Raw genomic sequence first — 21600 nt, forward strand, 5'->3', positions numbered from 1 at the left:
TCAAAAAACACCAAAATGGTGATATTTTGATGAACATAGGCGGAGAATAGATATTTAGTTTTAACACCGTCGTACTGGTTATCAACATTCTTTTTCTCCAAAATTTCCATTCCAGTCGAATAAATCAAACTGCTAGAAGCATTTACACAAATCTACTCGAATATCTTGTTGCGAATTATTTAATTGTGTAGAAACTACTCTTCTAAATATATTTCACAATGACATTAACACTGATTGCAGAATTTCTTTAAAATATGAAAAAAAAACTGAGATTACTCAAAAGAATGAAATCTATATTTCTTAATAACTTGCGAAATGTGCTATTAGATACATTTCTGATCAAAATATATTCTTTAAAAAATCAATATTTTTCAATGAGTCGCTTTTTCATTATCTTATTTTTTCTTTTGTTTAATTATTTACCTGCATTTGATGCGGAATGCATATATTTAAATTTTAAATTATTTGTCGAGACCGAAAAACGGAAAGCAAAAATTTACTTGAACAAGTCAAGACAAATTTATTCTCTCTCAAATTAAAAGATGTATAAACTACAAAATAAAATCAGAAATTAAAATCCCACTTCCGAATTAATGTACAAAAAAAATTTTTTTTTTAAATCTCAATTTAAACATTGACAAAAGCACACAATTGTATGGTTTAATAGATGAGTTTAAATTTCATAACATTAAAAATTGTTACAAGTTGGGCATTCAATTGAAAATTGATAAAATTCAAAGTTAAAAAATCATTATACAGAAATGAAATCAGTATCATTAAAAAGATATTTTTGAGTTTTAAAAAAATGCAAAAACTATTTTTTAAGATAAAAGCACGGCAATTATGATCAGAAGTTTCCATAAGTAAGGAAACCCTAGCGACTACCCATCTGCCAATGAGTATTCTTATTTCCGCGTTCGATCAAATTTTGTTTAGTGCATAGTTTTTTATTTCTTTTTCTAGTGTCCTCTCTACAAATAGAATTTTTGATTATTTTTACACAGAACATTTTTAATAAAATTTCGCAACTTCATTAACTGGTGAAGCTTTGGTTAAATGTGGCTACCAAAAATTTCAAAGAAGCAGTCCGAAACAGTTGCATAGTAATTTGTTAACATTTGACTGATGTCATTCGACAATAAGTAATATAAATGAATTCTGCGCAAAGCACATTAACGCTTTATATATATATATATATATATATATATATATATATATATATATATATATATATATATATATATATATATATATATATATATATATATATAGGCTATTTTTTCTAAATTTTACACTCATTAGGGCTTGACTTTTAAATTTGGAAAGAAACTGGAACGACTTTTAAATTGGAAGAAAAGAAAAAAAAGTGCGCAAAGTGCCTTTGTGTTCTTGATACTTTTATTTTCTTGAACACATATTTAAAATCTAATAGCAAAAAAAAAATCTGTTTCCAAATAATGCGATTCTTTTTATGTCCGATATTTTAGATTTATTATATTTAAATGAACACCTGGAATTTTCAAATAATGTATAGATTCATGTAAAAGTGTTTTAATACGCACCTTTTAGATATTATAATGAGATTCAAAAATAGCAGTCAACAGTTAACTATTATTTTTCATAAAGCCAGCTTACAAGAGCTCCTGATCGTGATGAATAAACTATAACATAAGTTGCATAAACTATGACCATTGGCTTCTTAACAATCACTAAATCTCAATTTTTAAAATTAAAATTTTCTAGAAGAAAAGAGATATTATTAGAAAGAAACTTGAAAACGAAAACATCTAATTTTAAGTGTTTAAATATTGAAATGATTTACAGCGATCAGAAACGAATCATTTGAAACTTCCTGTTATACACGGTTAAAAAAATTGTTTAATTTCAATCGAAACGGTCAATTAGTCTAAAGATTCAATTAGTGAGAACCTCACATATAATTATTTAGAGATAAAAATGCTTTTGCTTTGCATCAAATGAAATTTTTCATAAGTTTTCCTTGTTCTTCATTTCTTGCCATAATATAGGCCAATTAGTGAAGACATAATACAGCTAGAAGATGTGAAACATGATATCATTTGAGCTTGAATGGGATGTTCGTGGTATAAAATATGTCCTTTTTTATTTGTAGAATCAATTTATTTTACCCCTAAAACGGCAAGTTCTAATTTGGTTAGAATTAAATCAAATCCACTGTTCAGACTTAGTTAAATTTCTCAATAGCATTGCAATGTATTCTGACTTTCAGTTTAGTTTCCAATCGAAATTGCAAGAGCCTAACTCATTTTTCTGAAATGATATAATTAAATATATTTTACCTCAAACTTGTGGCCAGGAGAAATTGTTAGGAATTCCTGGGTGATTCGCTCATAATCTGAATTTCGTAGCAAAGCGGTTAGAAAGTTACAAAAGATAATACTCGAACCTAATGTTGTACAGAACAAAAAAAAAGGAAAAACAGATAAAATTTGCAAGAGAAAAAAACGCAAACAGAGGGAGTTTCTAAAAATCGCCATACAGATGAGAAAGAAGAAATTTCATAAAATAATGGATTAGTTCAAGAAGAAATTGCATAGAAAGATTCGTGTGAACTTTAATGACTGCAACTCTCGCTAAATCTGAATCCATTTTGGGCAGGAAATTCTGGCAAGCAGAATGGGGAAGTAAGAAAAGAGTCTTCATCGGTAGGGCATCTTCTAAAAATCAATCTTGAAAACCAATTTCAGTTTCGGAATATGATTTGCGTTCCTTCTAAAAGGTGAGTTGACTTGCAGTTCTTTCCTTTTGGAGAGGTATTGTAGTGAAGCCTGAAGTTGGTAGATGAAGCTTAAAAGGAGACATGCTGATGGAATTAGCGAAAACTTCGGCTAGAATAAATAACTTATCTTGAGAATGGTTATCATTGTCCAGTTTGTTTAGTGGTTCCATCATGCTGAGAATGATTTTCATAATTCTTAGATGGTTAACGAGACGGAAAATGTAAGCAAGGCGAATTTTCTGGAGTACTCTCGAGACTTGATGTTGGTATGGTGTAATTATTATTATCATTATTATTTTTCTGGTTTGGCTTATCGCTCGACGTTTCAAATAAAGAGACTTCCATTTTTATATTTCCTTAGATTTCTGAAATTTTGGAATTCTAGGGCAGCCTCTGTGTGAGGCAGTGAGCGATCTTCTACATCAATTAGCGCATTAATTCTGTTTTTCTAATTTTTTGGGAGAGAGAGGGAGGGGTGGGAACAGATTCTCGAGGCTTCTTGTAATTAACACTTGTATGAGCGAAATATTGGCAAGAAAAACATTACCTTATAGATTTTTAAAAAATCTTTTTTGATTTTTACAATCACGTAGAGAAAATAGCTTAAAGATATTTTTTCAAATTGTTAACCTGGAATATTAATAATAGAGTTTTTGGCTTTTAATTGTTTAAATCAACTAACTTCATCAACTAAATAGCTTTTAATAGTAAGGTTTTCCATAATTTCTTTGCAAATGACTTCAATTAGGAGTCCTTTAATTACGATTTTGATATCTTTCTCGGCTTGGGTAGAATCAACAAAATATTCTAGATTTTCATTATCGGTGTATTTAGTTAAGTTCCATTGATCATCTAGATTTTCACTATATGAGTGAAACACTAGATGATTTTTTACGATAAATTGCTAGATTATTCTCAATATATAATTTAAAAGGTTTAAGTACTTTTCCTGACAGATTTGGGTTTTTTTTTCGGAAGCATGATATGGTTTAATATCTGAATCACTATTTTCAGCGCTTCATAGAATATCGATGACATTTTCATTAGTAGTTAGTTCCTCAGTAGGGGATTGAAAATTCTCAAAACTGGAAGCAGTATCAAAAGGTTGATTAAAATGCCACTTATGCCAGTGGTTTTCATGATCCATCGAAACCGCAGAAGACACAGCCTAAATGCGTTTCATAAAATCTAAGGCCTTAACCTTAAGATTAAGCTTTTTATCTAAGCTATGGTTTATTTACTAGGAGTATTGTCCTCAGAATTTCTGATCATTCAAATTTTTAAATAAACTAAATTTGGAAGCTGATTATAAAGGTCAATAATTGAATGAAACCCAACCCTGCGTCTATATGAAAGTTACGTGATTCTTGATTTTTCAATTTAGCACCTTGCCGTATCAATGGAGAAATCAAACATATTAGCAAAAATGATCACTGATCAAGAGAAAATCTACGAACTGACCAGAAAAAAAATGATTAAAAATCAATGAATTAAAATATTTTGATCGTTTAAATTTAAAATTAGAGATAAATGTTTGGATAATAAGTTCAAAAAAATTTTAAAAAGAAAACGAATTAGAATATCGAATGCAGGAAATTTACTCTTAATTCCTAAATTATTTAGGGGTAAATGACAAATTTTTAAGTTTCACAAAATTCAGTAAATTAATTAAGAGAAACAATATATCTAACGATTGTTTTTCTTTCTGAAAATGCACAGAATTCTTTCCTACATCGATGAAAAACGACACTAAGTGAAAATATATGCAGAAAAATTCTCCAAAAAAACCTAAAATATTAAATAAAAAAATTGATATTAAATTGGAAAATTAGAGCTTCTAAATACGTTAAGGCTCAATTGCAACTACCTATGTGAGAAATTCCATGGTTCTAAATGTAATAGATTTATATAGGCAACATACTTACAAGCATGCTTTTGTGTGCATATAACAATTTCTAATTAATCTATGCTTTAAAAATACTTTCCTAATCACTCGAATTCCGGCTTTATTCTAACTTCTAAGTTGCGAGAGTGACTATTTTTCCACAGAACATCAACAAATTTCTTCCTCAAATTATATAAGTTCAAAATTCTGTACTAAATAAGCTCTCACTGTCTCCTTTTTCTCTTTCTGCTTTTCAAATCGATGCTTTGCACTGCATTTTTCATGGCATCTATAAAGAAATCTATATAAAGGATAAAAAGTGGAGTATTTTCTTAAATCATGCAAAAGAATGATTGTTAAAAATCAAAGAAAATTTTGCATTGTATACAGTCGCAAACATAGCATTTTATAAATATAGATAATTGTCGAATGTATGTCATATTTTGAGAATATTTTCTAATTTTGAATTTGAAAATCATTTTTTTTTACCCTGAAAATGATATCGAGTGAAAATGTTTCTGTACCCTTGTTGCAGAGAAATAGGGAAGTATTGATATGTTACAACCCCGCGGCTTTTGTTCTCTCATTTCATAAATGAGACTTTGATAACTTTAGAGAGACGCTAATTTCTAACTGCGATTTCTGCACATCAAGTATTTCGGTGCTTTTAAAATGGATTGATCCTGATCAATTTGTTTCTCAAGAAAGATTTATGCTGTAGGAATGGATCGTCGACGTTGTGTAGCAGCTTTAATAGGGATAGAAAAATTTCTGGGACACTTTCAAGACTGCTCTTTCTTTTCCGAACATCATGATCGTACTTCCGAAATAACTATTTCTGATTAAAATATCTTTCAACTAAAAGATAATTTCAGATAAGAGACATGTCACTAAAAAATTGTTTATTTCATTATATTAAATTTTAATTCCATTAAGATAAGGTTGCAGAGTAATTGAAATAAGTTTAATCTGCCTTTTGGTTTCTGTCTATTTCAGACGATGCTCAACAGACGCGCATTTAGTGACGTCTTGTCTGACGCATCCAAAACATCACGGAGAAAAGAAGAAGCCAGGCAGGTCGAGTTTGTCAGGATTGGACAGGTAAGATGATGTTCTTTTTTTTTTAATTTTAATTTCTTTTTATAATTCCCAATAGAATCGATTGATATAGATTTACGAGAAATTGGCAAAGATAATGTAAGGTTCACTTTGTGTATCGATGAAAGAATTGTAATCGTTTAGCTTATGTTAACTTGTGAAAACGAATGTTGGCAACAGATGTTTGGTTGTCGATATCCGCCACGGCTGTAACCTACTCAGAAGCTTTACCATAATAATAGATTTTTATTTTTCTAATTAAGAACAAATTAAACTTAAGAACAAATTAAAAAAATGTCAACAAAAGATGATATCATTTTTAATTCTTTAGATTCGCAACAGCTACAAACTTTAACGATAGTTCAACTGAAAAAAGAATTACGTTTCAGAAATCTTTCGCTAACTGGAAATAAGAATGAACTAATTTTGCGTATTGTAGAGGATAATAATAAAAGAAATAGTGAAGGAACTTTGAAAGAATTAAATGTTCTTCGAGTGCAGTATCTTAATAACGTTGAGGAGACAATTTCTGATAATGCACATTTATTGACAGAGATTGAATCTCTGTGAAAACAAGTAGAACTTTTAAGTAAGCACAATCACCACTTCCTATGCCTCCGCCCTCTCAAATAGATCCGAATATCGCAGCTATTCTTTCTACATTAATGGAAACGCAAAAACAATTTTTAGAAAGACAAGTAAATCCAAATGTGATTCAAATCACATCTACAAATGACACTGCAAATTCAATCCAAATATTTAAAGGTGTTATAATTGAAAATGCACTTGAATGGTTAAAGGAAGTGGAAAGAATTTCAACTTTAGATAACTGGTCCGACGAATTAAAATTAACTAATGCTATTTCTCGTCTCTCAGGATCTGCAAAAAATTGGCAATTAACAACAGGAAAAAATTTTAATGATTGGATTACTTGGAAAAAGGTCTCGCCTCAAGATTTAAAAGGCGTATTGCAATGCAAGAATTTTTGGCTCACCCAAGTGAACGAAAGTTGAGGCATAATGAAAATTTAGTAGATTATATTTATTCAAAAGACGCTCTTTTGGAAAAAGCTCCTTTCCCCAACCTGACCGTATTTTTATGATCATAGGTTATATTACCGAAGAAAAATGGCAAATTGCATTAGCTACTCAAAATACGAATACTGTTGAAGAATGAATTGACAGGGCAACTGCACTTGATGCTATTCGTAGTGCAAAACAAGAGCATAAGAAACATTTTCCGAAATCTCAAATTCGATCTTCTTATACACATGATGAACAACGTCGTAAATACAATCCAGTAACTGACGATGTTCGTGATATTACTTGTTGGAGATGTGGAAACAAAGGCCATGCATCTTTTATGTGCAGTTTACCACCTCCTCCACGTGGTTCAACCATAGCTCAACCAAGAAACACGCCACGACAAAATCAATATACCAACAGTCAAACTAATGCCCAAATCCCATCTTCTAGCAGTTCAACTAGTTCTGATAATAACACAGTAGTCAAAACCATAAGTTTGTACTCTTCAAATTCCCGCCACAACAACAACAATCGCAACTCGACATCTGGAAGATCTACAACTTCAAATAGTGCAAATATTAATTCCATAAATTGTATTAGAACTGAAACTAACAGACTTGCCTTAATACCTGTTATTATCAACAATGATACAGAAATTCAAGCCCTCTGTGATCCATGTGCAGATATCATAGTCATTCAACAATCTTGTGTTCCAAATGATATTGTTATTAACCCGTGGACTGATGGACAGTTCCAAGTTGTTGACCATGAAATAATGCCAATAGGTTGGATTTCTTTAAACATAATTGTTGGTAATTTGGAACATATGCTGCCTAATATTGGTGTGTGCACCCAGCTTCCATTTAAGCTTATTTTAGGATTCGATTGGCAACAACAAGTTCAAGCTAGATGCACTTACGACCCTAATGGCTCATTATGTATTTCTACTCCAACTTCATTTCATTTGTACGAATGTATTCATGCTTCGAAACCCAGCATCAACTGTGTCGCTTTTCATCCACCCTCACTACCATCATTAGATGATGTTACTTTGCCAGAAGCAACACCCAATATAATTTCATCCGAAACAAACCTTATCCCTAAATCCGCAAGACTCTCTATAACTCAACAAGCTCAACTTGATGCAGTAATTGGAAAATTTACTGATGTTTTTTATTCTAATGAGGATAACATTGGACTATGTCCATATGTGGAATTCAAAATAGAATTGCAACATGAAAAGCCTATTAAATGTAGACTTTATAGACTTTCAGAGCCTGATCGCCAGTTTCTAAAAACGCAAATTGAAAAATGGTTAAAACAAGGAATTTGCCGTCGTTCCAACTCACCGTACGCAGCACCAGCTTTCATTGTGGAGCAGCCCTTTTATGAAAGTACTCCTAGGCGAGTTGTGGTAGATTTCTCTCGCACTATTAATCTTATCACAAATATTGATCCGCACCCAATCGATCAAATGGAAAACGTTATAAAACGCATGGCAGGCAAGAGCTACAATTCTAAATGTACAATTCTAAACAATTCTTTACGCTTCAATTTAAAATTTCTTCTGTCTGTCTAAATTTTATATTGAGAGGGGCCGAATGTAAGGTTCACTTTGTGTATCGATGAAAGGATTGTAATCGTTTAGCTTATGTTAACTTGTGAAAACGAATGTTGGCAACAGATGTTTCTGCATTTAACTGCATTCCCATAAAAGACATTGACACCTACAAAACTGGATTTGTTACTCCTGACGGACATTATGAATTTCTTCGAATGCCTTTTGGTGTCACAAATGGCCCATCTTCTATGACAAGAGCGATTAAATTAGCCTACAATCATCTTGCACCCCACAATGTCAACACATACATTGATAATATATCAACTTCTCATGATGACTTCAATTATCATCTCAAAGTGATATATAAAATCTTTGAAGCAACTCAAAAAGCTGTCTTCAAGCTGACACGAGAAAAAACACAATTTGCAGTATCAGAAATCACTCTTTTTGGTCGAATTATTTCTCAAGATGGTGTTCGTCCTGATCCGGAACGCATAGCAGCAATTGAACGTTACCTAACTCTCAAATCAGTTCATGAAGTCCGTAGTTTCCTTGGATTTACTAATCAGTTTCGAAAGTATATTCGTAACTATGCTGTTATTGCTAAACCTTTAACAAGCGTTTTAAAAAGTTCAGAAAAGAAGACCAACAATGCTCCCATAGTTTTAACAGATGACCAACAGCGTACATTTGAATCTTTAAAAACTGCAATTACTACTGCTCCAATTCTTTTGTATTTCAAACAAGGATTACCAACCTTTGTAGAAACTAATGCATCTTATTCTGGACTAGGAGCAGTTTTATCTCAAGAACAGAATGGAAAGCGTCGTGTCATTGAATATGCTTCACGTACCTTAAAAGATGCTGAAACACGCTACCACAGTAACGAACTGGAATGTACTGCTGTACATTGGTCCCTAACTGAAAACTTTCGACTCTATCTCCTAGGTCACAAGTTTCAACTCATCACAGACAACTATACAACCGCTTATGTAGCTGCAAAATCTGCAATTAATCGAAATTTTGCACGATATTTAGTGAATTTGGCTCAATTTGATTTCACAACTGAGCACTGACCTGGAAAGCAAAATGTCATCGCTGATCACCTTTCACGTTTCCCAACACCACCTGTTTGTTTAACAGTTACTGCAAGTTATGAATCAGACATTTGTGTGAAACAGAAAAGAGATGACTTTTGTCAGTATATTTTTCGCTTTCTCAGAGAAAAAAATCCAAACAAAAGGACAATGTCAATCATATACAATTACAATATCGATAACAACACTCTGGTGCGAGTTAAAGATAATAATTCGAAATCTGTAGTAGTGATTCCTAAGGCAATGAGAGAGAAAACTCTGATCGCTTGTCACGATGATGTTGGACATATGGACGCAAAAAAACTCTTCACAATTTGCAATTACGTTATTGGTGGCCAAATATGAGCAAGGACTGTAAAGAATATGATCGAAGCTGTCATAAATGCCTAATTGTCAACCGACGTACTGCTAATGCCTATGGTCTTTTGCAGCAATTGCCGATTCCATCCACACTTTGGGAAATTGTATCTGCTGACCACATAATCTGTTTGCCAGAAATGAGAAATAGAAATACAAATATGCTTGTCCAAATTGACCACGCCACACGCTATGTAATTGCAACACCTTCTGCATCTCTCGCCGCTCATAAAGTGACTGATGCTCTGTATCATAATATAATACTTAGATATGGACCGCCAAATATGTATTTATCAGATGGAGGAACAGCATTTACCGCACGTCACACTCAGCAGTTTCTTCAAAAATATGGAAAAACACAATCAACGACACCACCTTATTCACCACAAGCTAATAGTATCGTTGAACGAGCCAACGGCCTAATTGTGTCCTCTTTGAAAAAAATGATTGACAAAAACCCGAATAAATGAAACGAATTACTTCCAAATGCCTTACTCGCAACTAACACCACAAAACAAAATTCTACTAAGAAATCACCATTTTATTTACTTCATGGATATGAGCCACGCCTTCCACGTGAACTTCACATTGGTAGCTCCATAGATGACACGCCACGTGAAGACCAACTAGACCTTTTAACTCTGACCAGGGCCGAAGCAGCAAATAATGTGTATGAAACACATTTGGAGAACAAGAAACGATTTGATCTTCATCGCAGATCCCATTCCTTCAAGGCAGAAGATCTCGTATTGTACGACTGGCCGAAAAAAGATCACAAACTTTCTCCTATTTTCAAAGGACCATTTGTGATTATACGTCCAGTCGGGCCGTGTGCTATGAGATCAAGTCTACAACACAGCAGAAAAAATTTATCAAGGTTGTTCACGTACAATATCTTCGCCCTTACTTTAAACGAAATTCACCAACCATCTAGGAAAACAGCACAGACGAAGAGAATGAGAGCCACTGAGCCATCATCAAAAAGATATTAACTGGTCTGTGTTCCACAGAGACTTGAACTATGATTTCATCAAAAACTTTGTTTCTTTTATTTTTACGCTTCAATTTAAAATTTCTTCTGTCTGTCTAAATTTTATATTGAGAGGGGCCGAATGTAAGGTTCACTTTGTGTATCGATGAAAGGATTGTAATCGTTTAGCTTATGTTAACTTGTGAAAACGAATGTTGGCAACAGATGTTTGGTTGTCGATGTCCGCCACGGTTGTAACCTACGCAGATGCTTTACCACAATAATAGATTTTTATTTTTATAATTAAGAACTCTTTCTTAACATTTAAATTTCAAGAGGCTGATTATAAATCAGCCTTATAATAAGAACTGGCTTCTAAACTGTTATTATTGTTGCATATATAATATCTAATTTAACAACCAAAGTATGAATAACTACGACAACAAGATGAGGAACACAAAATCAAATCAAAATCACAAATGAAAACATATTCAGAATTTCCATTCGATGAGTTATTCACTTGGATTGTAACTGGATTTAAGCATGAAACTTTTGATATTCTTACTATGTACATAAAACATGTATCAACTTAAGAATGTTAAAATGTCAGATATTCCTAGCTTGTTACAAAATTTCTGTTGTTAAAGAAAATGGCAGCGAATACAGGATACTTTTAAAAAACTTTCGCCAATTCATGTGCCACCATTGTAAAATATACGTTTTTATAAATAGTGAAAATTTCGGAATTCTAGAAATAAAACGAAATAAACTATTTTCATCGGTTATCGTGTATTTCCTTGTCTTCATGTATCGTGTGTCTAACGAGGTGTCGTTTTTTGTCATATGTTATTAAGCGATTCTAACTCATTTTTTCCCTTCTCTATCTCTATCAGTTTGCAATTGAATTATGATTCATCCTGTTTTTAGTAGCAAAAATAATTTAAGGACTTGATATTTGATTGAGGTATATAGAGTAGTATATAGTTCTTACATTAAAACAAAGGCTTTCAAGTAAGGGGAGAACTAGGATTTGTAAGAGCTTTCGTATTATGTCTTAAAATTATCAAATTACTCGGTAATTCAAATATTATATTTGATCCACTGAGTGATTAATTGACGATTCAGTTGACATCCTGATGTCCCTCTCACCCTAATAAGGTAAATGAAACTGAAAAAGAAAATGCGTATGAATGTTTTTTTTTACCACCAAATTCGCACTTATTATTTTAAAGTTAACATTTTTCTAAGATAAATCTGATTAATCACGCATTCCAATTAAATTAGCTGGCACTTGGTGGTAACTTAAATGCATTTCTGCTGTACTGTAAATTGAATAAAAGAATCTAAGAGTTAACACTTTTCCATGTAAAACAAACGTATAGCAAAACCTTTTGTTAAATATTAATACGCAAATATATATATTAATGCTATAAATCTGCAATAGAGTTATTATTTAATGCGGAAAAAGTACACTTCTTTTATAAGTTTTTAATTAATTTTTAGAGAAAATAAATTTAAAAAGTAAAACATTTCACCAAGGAAGTGATTTTTTTATTATCTAAGTAGAGATAATAATAAAATCATAATGCATATTAAAGTAAAAAAAGTGACGTTTTTTTCTATAGATATTTTATTTGGCATTTAAAGAAAAAAAATTAGAAAGTTAAATGCTGTACTTAATGTTCAAAGCACTTGTAATATGATAAAAATTTTGAAATAAGAGTTAAATTTGAATTTTAATGGGCGATTTTCATTTTTCCGCTTTAATTTCATGATAAATAAAAACAACAAGCATCGGCATAAATACTATTAAATAGAAGATGGAAGAAGGAATCTTCTTATACAAGACTAATTCGATGGATTTCATCTTTAGTTTGTTAGTCTGTTTCTTTTCTTTTTACAGAAATTTATTTCACTAATTTTTGCTTTCGGCATTATGTTATACAAATTATTTCAATACTTTTCATTCAGACGTTTGAAAACTAAAGGGGGAAGACTAGGGAGACTCGACCTTTCCTGTGCGAGTTCACGTTGACCTAATTAAGTTAAAGTCCGTAAAAAGGGGAACGGTTCTTTCCCCTTTCACGGGGAAGAATAAACTCGCCTTCTCTCCCTTCGCCTCGGGCTATTCAGACATTGCTTGAGTTACAGTTTAAAAACTTTTTTTTTCTTATATTTACTCAATTTTTCTTTTTCAGAAACTTAATGAAAGTAGCAAGCTTGGAGATTATTATATAAAAAAAGAAAAAGGTTTTAAACAAGCTTTTATAATAAATACGGAAATTCATTTTAAGCAAGTGATTTTTTTTTAATCCATCGGTTTTAATAAACAAAAAGAAGTAAGTCCTTTGCCGTTTAAGTAAGGTAAGTTTTTTTCTCGAAAAAACCGTTTTAACAAAGTTTAAGTATAGAAAAATGTAACAAAACTTTTATACCGAAAAATTGTCATTGTTGTTTGTGGGAGGAGAGGGGGGAGGAAGAAAATTACATATTCAAAGATTAAACTAAGTTATATCCTCTAATTTGAAGTCTCGCAGTATGACAAAGATTTAAAGGACTTTTTTTACGTTTAAAACTTTACTTTTAACTATACCATAATCTGCTGGTGATTAAGTCTGCGCCAAAAGTGGTGTTACATTAGCAAAGAGCTCATAATTAAAATTTAAAAATTAGAATTTAAATGGCTGTTAAAGGGCTATCCATTCAAAACTCTTTCATACGCATAGATGCTAGATTCAAAAGAAGCAGGAAATAACCAAAGAAAATAAAAAATAAAGGAGTAGGCATAAAATCAGAATGGCTGACATGAACAGCACTGCTAATGTAATGTTAACAATATAATTAGTAAACAATTAATTTACCAAAGACAGTCAATTTAAACTTAGGAAAATTAATCGGAAAATAATTTTTAAAAATTGAAAAAGGAAGAGGAATAAACAAGAATTTATAAATTTATGCATTGATTCAGTTTTAAATGAAGTTCAATTCTCAGGAACGAAAGACTGGAAAAATATTTGATTCTGCAATTAATTTTTCTTATACTCAAAAGATACTGCTTAGTTTTAGTAAAACTTAACTTTCTTTCTAAATACTTTGAAAGGCTCGGGCAATGGTAGACTCCATCTTAAAGCTTGCTACTGATAAAAAAAAAAACTTTAATTATTGAAATAACTAAGAGAAATGCTGAAATAACATACATCAAGGTATAACCAACAAAGTAAAATTATGTATAGATTTTACCAAGGCAGGATCCAAAATAGAGAAGATAAATTCAAATAGAGAGATAAAAACTCGAATGTATTATTATTCCATAGGAAAACCCTGATTTCATTCTGATATGGGAAATCAATAATAACTGGAGCTTCTAAATTAAATTTATTATTTAATAAAATTTCGGAAATGATTTTTTAAAGTTTAATTTTCTCAAATGATAAAGAATAAGAAAATGAAAACTGTACTTTTGAATGTCATCAGAATCATCATCACATCTGCAACTACGATTTTTCAAATCGAATCCTTTAAGATAATGCTGTCAAATTCCATGTTTTGTACTTATTTGAATTCAATATTTATTATTAATACATCTGTTTCTTTTCATCTGAGAAAAGATACTGAAAGTAAAGAGGTCTTTTTCATTATTTTAACATCTTGCTTGTCATTCATTGATGTGAATTTTACGAAGAAGAATTCTGTTTGTTCTTTTAATTTTCCTATAGTGATAGCCTACTGCAGATTTAATTGAAGCAGCTTTGGCCTTCGAATCAATAAATTCATTGCCTTTGATGCCAGTTTGAGTTTCGCCCATGTGTAATGAGTTATTATCCTCGAAACATTTTACACCAAATCTAACGCTGAAAGAGAAATTGGCATAACAAAATATAGCAGAGGTCAAGGGAAGTTGAAGAGGCTAACTGTTAACTCTTTTTACTAAAATTTATTTAAGACAAAATGACCAACAGTCCATTTACCAGACCGTTTTGTCCCAATAGGAAACTTTAAAAATCCTTTATTCTTTGGTTTAGAAAAATAATGTATAAGAAATCATAGTATAAAGCATATTGTCTATGAAAATCATGTAGAACAGAGAAAAATCAGATATCTTCCCATTTAGAATGTGAGATCTTAAGATAAATGTCTCGGAAGTTTCAACACGTCATATGAAATACATGAGCATCATCCAACAAACAACGAAGTTCTGACAATGAATTCACTGTTTGAATTTAAGTTTCTTGTACTGTGAAACATTAGAAGTATCTGTAATGTGATGAAATTTGGGTAATGTAAACATAAGCTAAGTCACTTTTTACTTTGTTCCATCCTCAACTTACCGCAGCCTCCTCTGCCTCTTATAGATGCAAAACTCATGAAATGAAATAAATAAGCAGTGAAAAGTATTGGTTTAATATACAAAATACTATTTTTTTTTAATTAAAGAGCGAAATAAGAGGAAATGAAAGTGAGCGTAACTAAAAACCGCATTATTCTAAATTTTATGTGGCAGTGGGGCAATAGCATGCTAAGCAGCTGCTGAAAAAGAACTTAGCTCAGTTTTAAATAATTAAAGAAATTAGTTCAAAATTTTAAAACTTTTTATAAGTGAGCATATGCTACCCAAAAAGAAACTACCTGCTGAATTCCGTAGCTTTTGTTACAGTGGTCTGCCTTACCGAGAGATTTCACAGATTTTTGCATCATACATGGCGAAATTAAAAGATATTAGGCAATCTCTTTACATTACCATGTTGTGCTTTCAATATGGATTCCAAATTATTATTCAACTGCCATTAGACCCAAAAATGACAAATAGGAGAATATTTGATATATATCAATTTCGGTCAATTATTCTTTTAACCTTCAAGTACTGAGAACCGAAAGGTTCCCACCTCCTAGGGGGAAGATTTTTTCCTTTGAAGAATTCGAAAAAGACAGCGATTGTATTTTGCTTTTAAATTGCAACTATGATTTTTCTTAAATATAGGCCATTCATTAATCCAAATTATTGTATTACATTAGAACTTAAATCTAGCATAGTATTAAATTAGCATAGTTAAATCTAGCATAATATTTTTTGTATAGAAATGCCAATAAAACATGTAATTGTTTTCTATGATAATTTTGTTTTTATTTAAGTGCATCGAATAAACATCTTATTGTATTGCGGACTGGAAATGTAAGAAAAGGAATGCTATTTAGTTAAGCATCCGAAATGCTGTGCTATATTATGCTTTGTTTTCTCGGTGATGCTCTTAAAAACCGCATGAACTATCATGTTTTAAATTTTTACGCTCTTCATTTTGAAAGAAAAATGATCAGAAATCGAATATTTCCAGACACCGAGCAGCGCGGTATCTTCTGTGAACGTAAAGTTTCGAACTGAATCCTTTAAATTAAGAATTCATAACTATTAAAAGTGTGACAAAACATTTTCATCTTAACTCACTTGAATTTTTCTAATACAGGTTTCAAAAATACAATAGTCATTCATTTTTTTTTCTTTCTATATAATTTAAAATAATTTTATTTCACGTTTTCTGCTTATAGAAAATTATTATCCTTTCCTATTATGTATTAATATTAGGACAGCTTTGATTTCGATAGTTCTTTCAGATTCTAATATAATACAGGTTATCGATCAAACACAGGCATTTCTTTCGCAAATTTCTTTGCATCAACACGTAATTAAAGACAACATCTTTTGCTGCTTCCGTTCCTTAAGTGGTCTTGCACTGTCAACGATTTGTTCACTACCTTCCATTTCCAGGTCGATGGATTCAAATTGTATCCCTACCAGGTTTGCTCCTAGTGGAGATTGGAAGAGGACCACAACATCATACACTTAAAAAACAAATTTATTAAAACATTAAAGGAAGGAGCAGATAATGATGTTGTGCAGTGAAATTAGAATAATTACATTACCTAGATAGAAAAAATGAATGATTACAATATTTTTAAATTAAAAAAAAAATTATTAAGGTGCAATGTAAACGTTTTTTTTCTCTCTCTCTCACGCTTACGATAGTTATGAATGCATAATTTAATAAACTATGTTCTAAATTTCACATTTTCAGAAAATTCTTCTTTGATTCATGTTTAGAAAGTTTGATTTAAAAATTTCTTGCAATACTTTCTCTTTCAAAATAAAATTCACGGATTATTAAAAAAAAAAAAAAAAAACTGGCTGAGTTGCATATTTTTTTAAAAGCCTCACTGACGGAAAAAAGCATCAATCAGTAACTTAATTAAATAATATTTATATAACAAGTTTTTACACTTCAATTCTTTATTTAATGCATTTAAATAAAAAAAATATCTTTAAAAAAATCTCATATTTTACTGGCATTCTTAAATGCAGGAAAACTGTGTCAAATATATGTTTTAATAAATGTATAATGTATAGAATAAAAAATTATATATATTTATAAAAATATAGTTGTAACTTGTTTTATAAGCAAGATAAAATCGTTTGTGGTTTGCGCTTCTCGGATTTTCATATAGGTGAGAACATTTCGGTTCTTCGTTCATGAAGATCACTGCAATATTTGACCAAAGTTTAAAATATATCTATATAAATCTTTTCTTCTGTTTTCTCTAATTACAATAGAATAAATAGACGTTGATAAGTTTTTTACAAGTTAATGTAAATGGGAATAAATGGTGTATGAAATAGTTCTCGGGATTTTTCTTAATACAAATGGTTCATTTTCTAAATTGATAGTGGTTAAGAATGTTTTTTTTCAATTTTTCAATTTCTATTTATTACTATTCAATGTGTACTGTTAAATTCTCAACATCCTGTGTCTTGTTTGTGCTCTCAACATCCTTTCTTTGAAGTAATACGAAGTTTACAAAAATGGGAAGGATAGCACTGGAAATGGCAGTTTATTAATTTCACAGATAGGATACTCTCTCTGGATTAAAACACATTGTTTTTAACAAATTGCCGTTCCTTAAGCTAAAGTTTGTTACATCTGTTAAGCTACTCTAAGTTGAAACACATTAGGATAAGCATTTTTTAAATCATATTTCATTAATAAAATTAATAATAAGTGACTTTTCTAGTAAAACTTAATTTGAATTTGAATGAATGAGAATTTGAATTAAACTTTTAATTTGAATTCCACGGTAATTTAAATCTTTTCCAATTGATATAATGTTTATATACTTTTTGCAATCGAAATCTAATTTGGTAAAATCGAAGTTAAATCCAAAAGTTTTTAAAAAATGGCACTTATTTCTGAGTTTTCTTCATTAATTAAATACTTCCTTAACATACGGTAGTTTTCATAATAAAGGAATCATTTATAAAAATTCTCAATTCACTCGAAGACTTTACAGTAGTAAAATATGTATATGTGATCTAAAAAGAGATTTATTTTTATTTTAAGACATACATTCTTTGAAAAAGTAAGATAAGAATTGTACTTTTTTCAGGCAAATGTTACTGTACAATTGCTCTATTTTAACTGATATTTTGCTTTTTTAGATAAAAATGTTTGCTTATTTGTTGAAATTATTAGTTTTAACGTTATAAAAATTTATTTGAAACTATTATTAATTGATTTTCTAAAATTATACGCCTTTTATTTATTTATCCCTTTTGCTATATATATATATATATATACACACACATACATATACAGGTGGTATTCAAAATAATGGAAACACCTTAGATTTATAACGAATCTTTTATTAGTATGGTGTAGGACCACCATTGGCATATAATACAGCTTGGATTCGTCTAGGAATCGATTCATACAAATGTTGAAAAATGTTCAGAGGAATATTGTAGCATTCTTCCTGAAGATATTGTGAAAGTTCTGGGAGAGATGCCGATGGTGGATATCGATTCCGTATCGAACGCTCTAAAATAGACCATAAAGACTCAATTATATTGAAGACCGATGTTTAACTGCATCCTCGTCTTCATCAAACCATGATTGGACAAATCACGCCGCACGGATAGGTGCATTATTATCCTGGAAAATTCCATCTACTGCAGAAAAAAAAAGTTTGCATCATAAGATAGACCTGTTCAGCTAAAATTTATCTATATTTCTCAGTGATACTTCCTTTCGGAGTTACGATTGGTCCAGCAAAACACCACAACATGGCTGCCCATATCATGACAGATCCACCTGCAAACTTCGCAATTGGAACTACACAATCACGATCATACGCTTGTGCAGGAGTCCTCCAAACGCGCACTCGACCTGTTGTAGGGAAAAGTGTGAAACACGATTCGTCAGACCATATTACTCTCTTCCACTTATCAATCGACCAGATTTTGTGAATATGACACCACTGTAGACGTCGTTTACCATTAACATCTGTGACAAGTGGCTTCAGAATTGCTGCTCTGCCATAAATGTTCTGTTTATGAAGGTGAATTCTAACTATAATCACTGACATTGGAGAATCCAAATGGGTATTGAGCTCTGCGGTCACTTTTGTTGCAGTTGTTCGCTTTTTAGACATTAGAATATTCTTCAATACGAGTCTGTCTCTTTTAATGATTTTTAATTTCCTGCCACTATTTTGCTTTGCCGAGTTTGTCTTGCTGCGCTGTTTGTATGCTGGCATGACTTTAAAAACCGTACCTCTAGAAATGCCTAAAAGGTGAGATGTTTCGGTCACACTTGCTCCAGCTAGACTGGGGCCTACAATTTGGCCTCTTTGAAAATCTGAGAGGTCCGTCATTTTACGCTTTTGAAAAAAATCGAAGAATTACTGTATTTCAATGAAGATAACACATACTGCCAGAATATATACATTGCTATTTATAAAAAAAACTGGTGGCTATTATTTTTTTAATACTTATAAAGCGCATTCAAAAGTGTCACTTTTATTCACAGGTGTTTCTATTATTTTAATAACCACCTGTATATATATATATATATATATATATATATATATATATATATATATATATATATATATATATATATATATATATATATATATATATATATATATATATATATATATATATATATATAAATATATTTTTATTGAGATTTTTAACTAACGAAGTTTCACTAAAATATAACGAAATTACATGTTCCTATTTTTTCTCGCTTTTTCCCAGGCACTAAAGTTAGATACGATTGTCAAAGGAGACGCGCCAACAAGTTTAGCGACTACCAGTCTGTTTAAGAGAGAGGTAAGCGAACAAATAATTTTGGTTGATTTTGACAAGACGCTAATTCTTTTGTGAAAATAATTGTCTTAGTTTTGTATTCTTTAACACATTATGTTTGATGTTTAATTGTAGAATCATGAGGTAGATATTATTAAAAACAAAAATAGGAAATATTCATTTTATCACCTGACTGATGAATTGATTTTTTTTAAATTAGGAATTAAATCCATAATGATTATTTAATAATATTTTAATTTGATGTAATAAGTTAAATTGAGAATGTCTTTGTTAGTCTCTCATAAATTCTTTTTAAAATATTAAATTAAATATTTGATATAAGTCATCAGAATAAGAAACTTTAATGCAGGATGTCGAGTGCTACCTTATTACCAATACAATATTTTAGTATCTCAATCTATTTAGTATCTCTCAATTGATAATTCAGTCTAAAGTCGAATTCTTTCTTCTCAAGGATTTAGATTGAAAGTAAATTTCAAATAAAAAGTAAGATTAAAACTTTAAAAATTTACATATACGTATTCATTAAATACTACACACGTTAAAAAATAAAATAAAATTCTTTCATATTGCTATTACCCATATATAATTTTCCATCAGGGGGTACATTAGAGATGAAGATGTGATGCTTCCGGTATGGTGGTTGGTTCTCACCACCCGGGTGCGTGCAGAAATGGAGTGGCTGCGCTACCCTCTACCGATAATGGGACTTACCTCCCACGAAGGGGAAGGAATTGTACTGTGACCGGTGAGGGCCCTTAGCCTCAGTTCCCACCAATGCTGTCATATCGGTCCGGTCATTCAGATTTATCCATGTGAATCAGCACCGGTCGGAGTGGTCATTTTGAGGTTACCCAAGTGTAAAAAAAAATATCTTAAAATATTATCCAATTAGTTCAAAATTAAAGCAATAGTCAAAAATATTTTACTTAACTATAATAAAATTCAAAATATAACAGTTTGGAATATCAAAAAGGATCGCAGATCTTCAGAAAAACATCTGAATGTATTTATATAATAATTTTTTTAAGTTTATTTAAAAGTTCTCTACTAACCATGCAGGGTTTTTCTTTTCTGACTTATTCTGTCTAAGCACATTAAATCATTAAACTTATTCATTATATGATATATTTACATAAATTTTTGTATTATCAGAATACATAGTTGCTCAAATTTTGATCCTTTTTTTTTTTTTTTTTTCATTTAACTCAAATAGAATTTAGATTGCTGCCTTTCTTCTTTAAAAATCAAAAAGCTGTTTATAGCCAGCTGCTTGCTTCGAATGAAAAATGAACCAATTTTATACTAAACCAATTATACTAAAACCCTATTAAATCGGTTGGAAAAATACGTGATAATTGATTACACTTTGTTATTAGTGGGAGTTTGTGTTACATGATTTCTTTTGGCATTTTTTTAAATACAACCACAACACGACAGAAATTTTCGAAGTGAAATGTATTTTATGTTTTAGAAGCTTTCAAAATTTTCTCATTATTTCCAATAGCACATAAGAAAATATTGTCTTCATTAAAGTAACACGTTTAAAATATTAAGTTTTTTGGCTATAAATGTTCCAATTTGGACTATTTTAAGAATTTATAAGGAAAAGATCCATTTTTAAACATCTACTAATGTATATAAATCTTCTTAAGAAGTGACATCTTATGAAACAAAAAACTATGCATATTT

The 21600-nt window shown here is 30.7% G+C and overlaps 1 protein-coding gene across 6 annotated transcripts in view; it reads left to right on the top strand.

Annotated features, from left to right (window-relative positions):
- The window catches only part of LOC129957250 (GTPase-activating Rap/Ran-GAP domain-like protein 3), a 666176-nt gene that overhangs the window by 600909 nt on the left and 43667 nt on the right, over positions 1-21600 (top strand). For all 6 annotated transcript variants that reach the window (XM_056069502.1, XM_056069499.1, XM_056069503.1 and 3 more), the window contains 2 exons: positions 5640-5744; positions 19837-19911. In XM_056069502.1, the coding sequence (XP_055925477.1) occupies positions 5640-5744; positions 19837-19911 (180 nt within the window). The remainder of the gene's footprint in view (positions 1-5639; positions 5745-19836; positions 19912-21600) is intronic.

The sequence above is a fragment of the Argiope bruennichi genome, chromosome 11, assembly GCF_947563725.1.
Source record: "Argiope bruennichi chromosome 11, qqArgBrue1.1, whole genome shotgun sequence".
In the NCBI taxonomy this organism is placed as follows: Eukaryota; Metazoa; Arthropoda; class Arachnida; order Araneae; family Araneidae; genus Argiope; species Argiope bruennichi.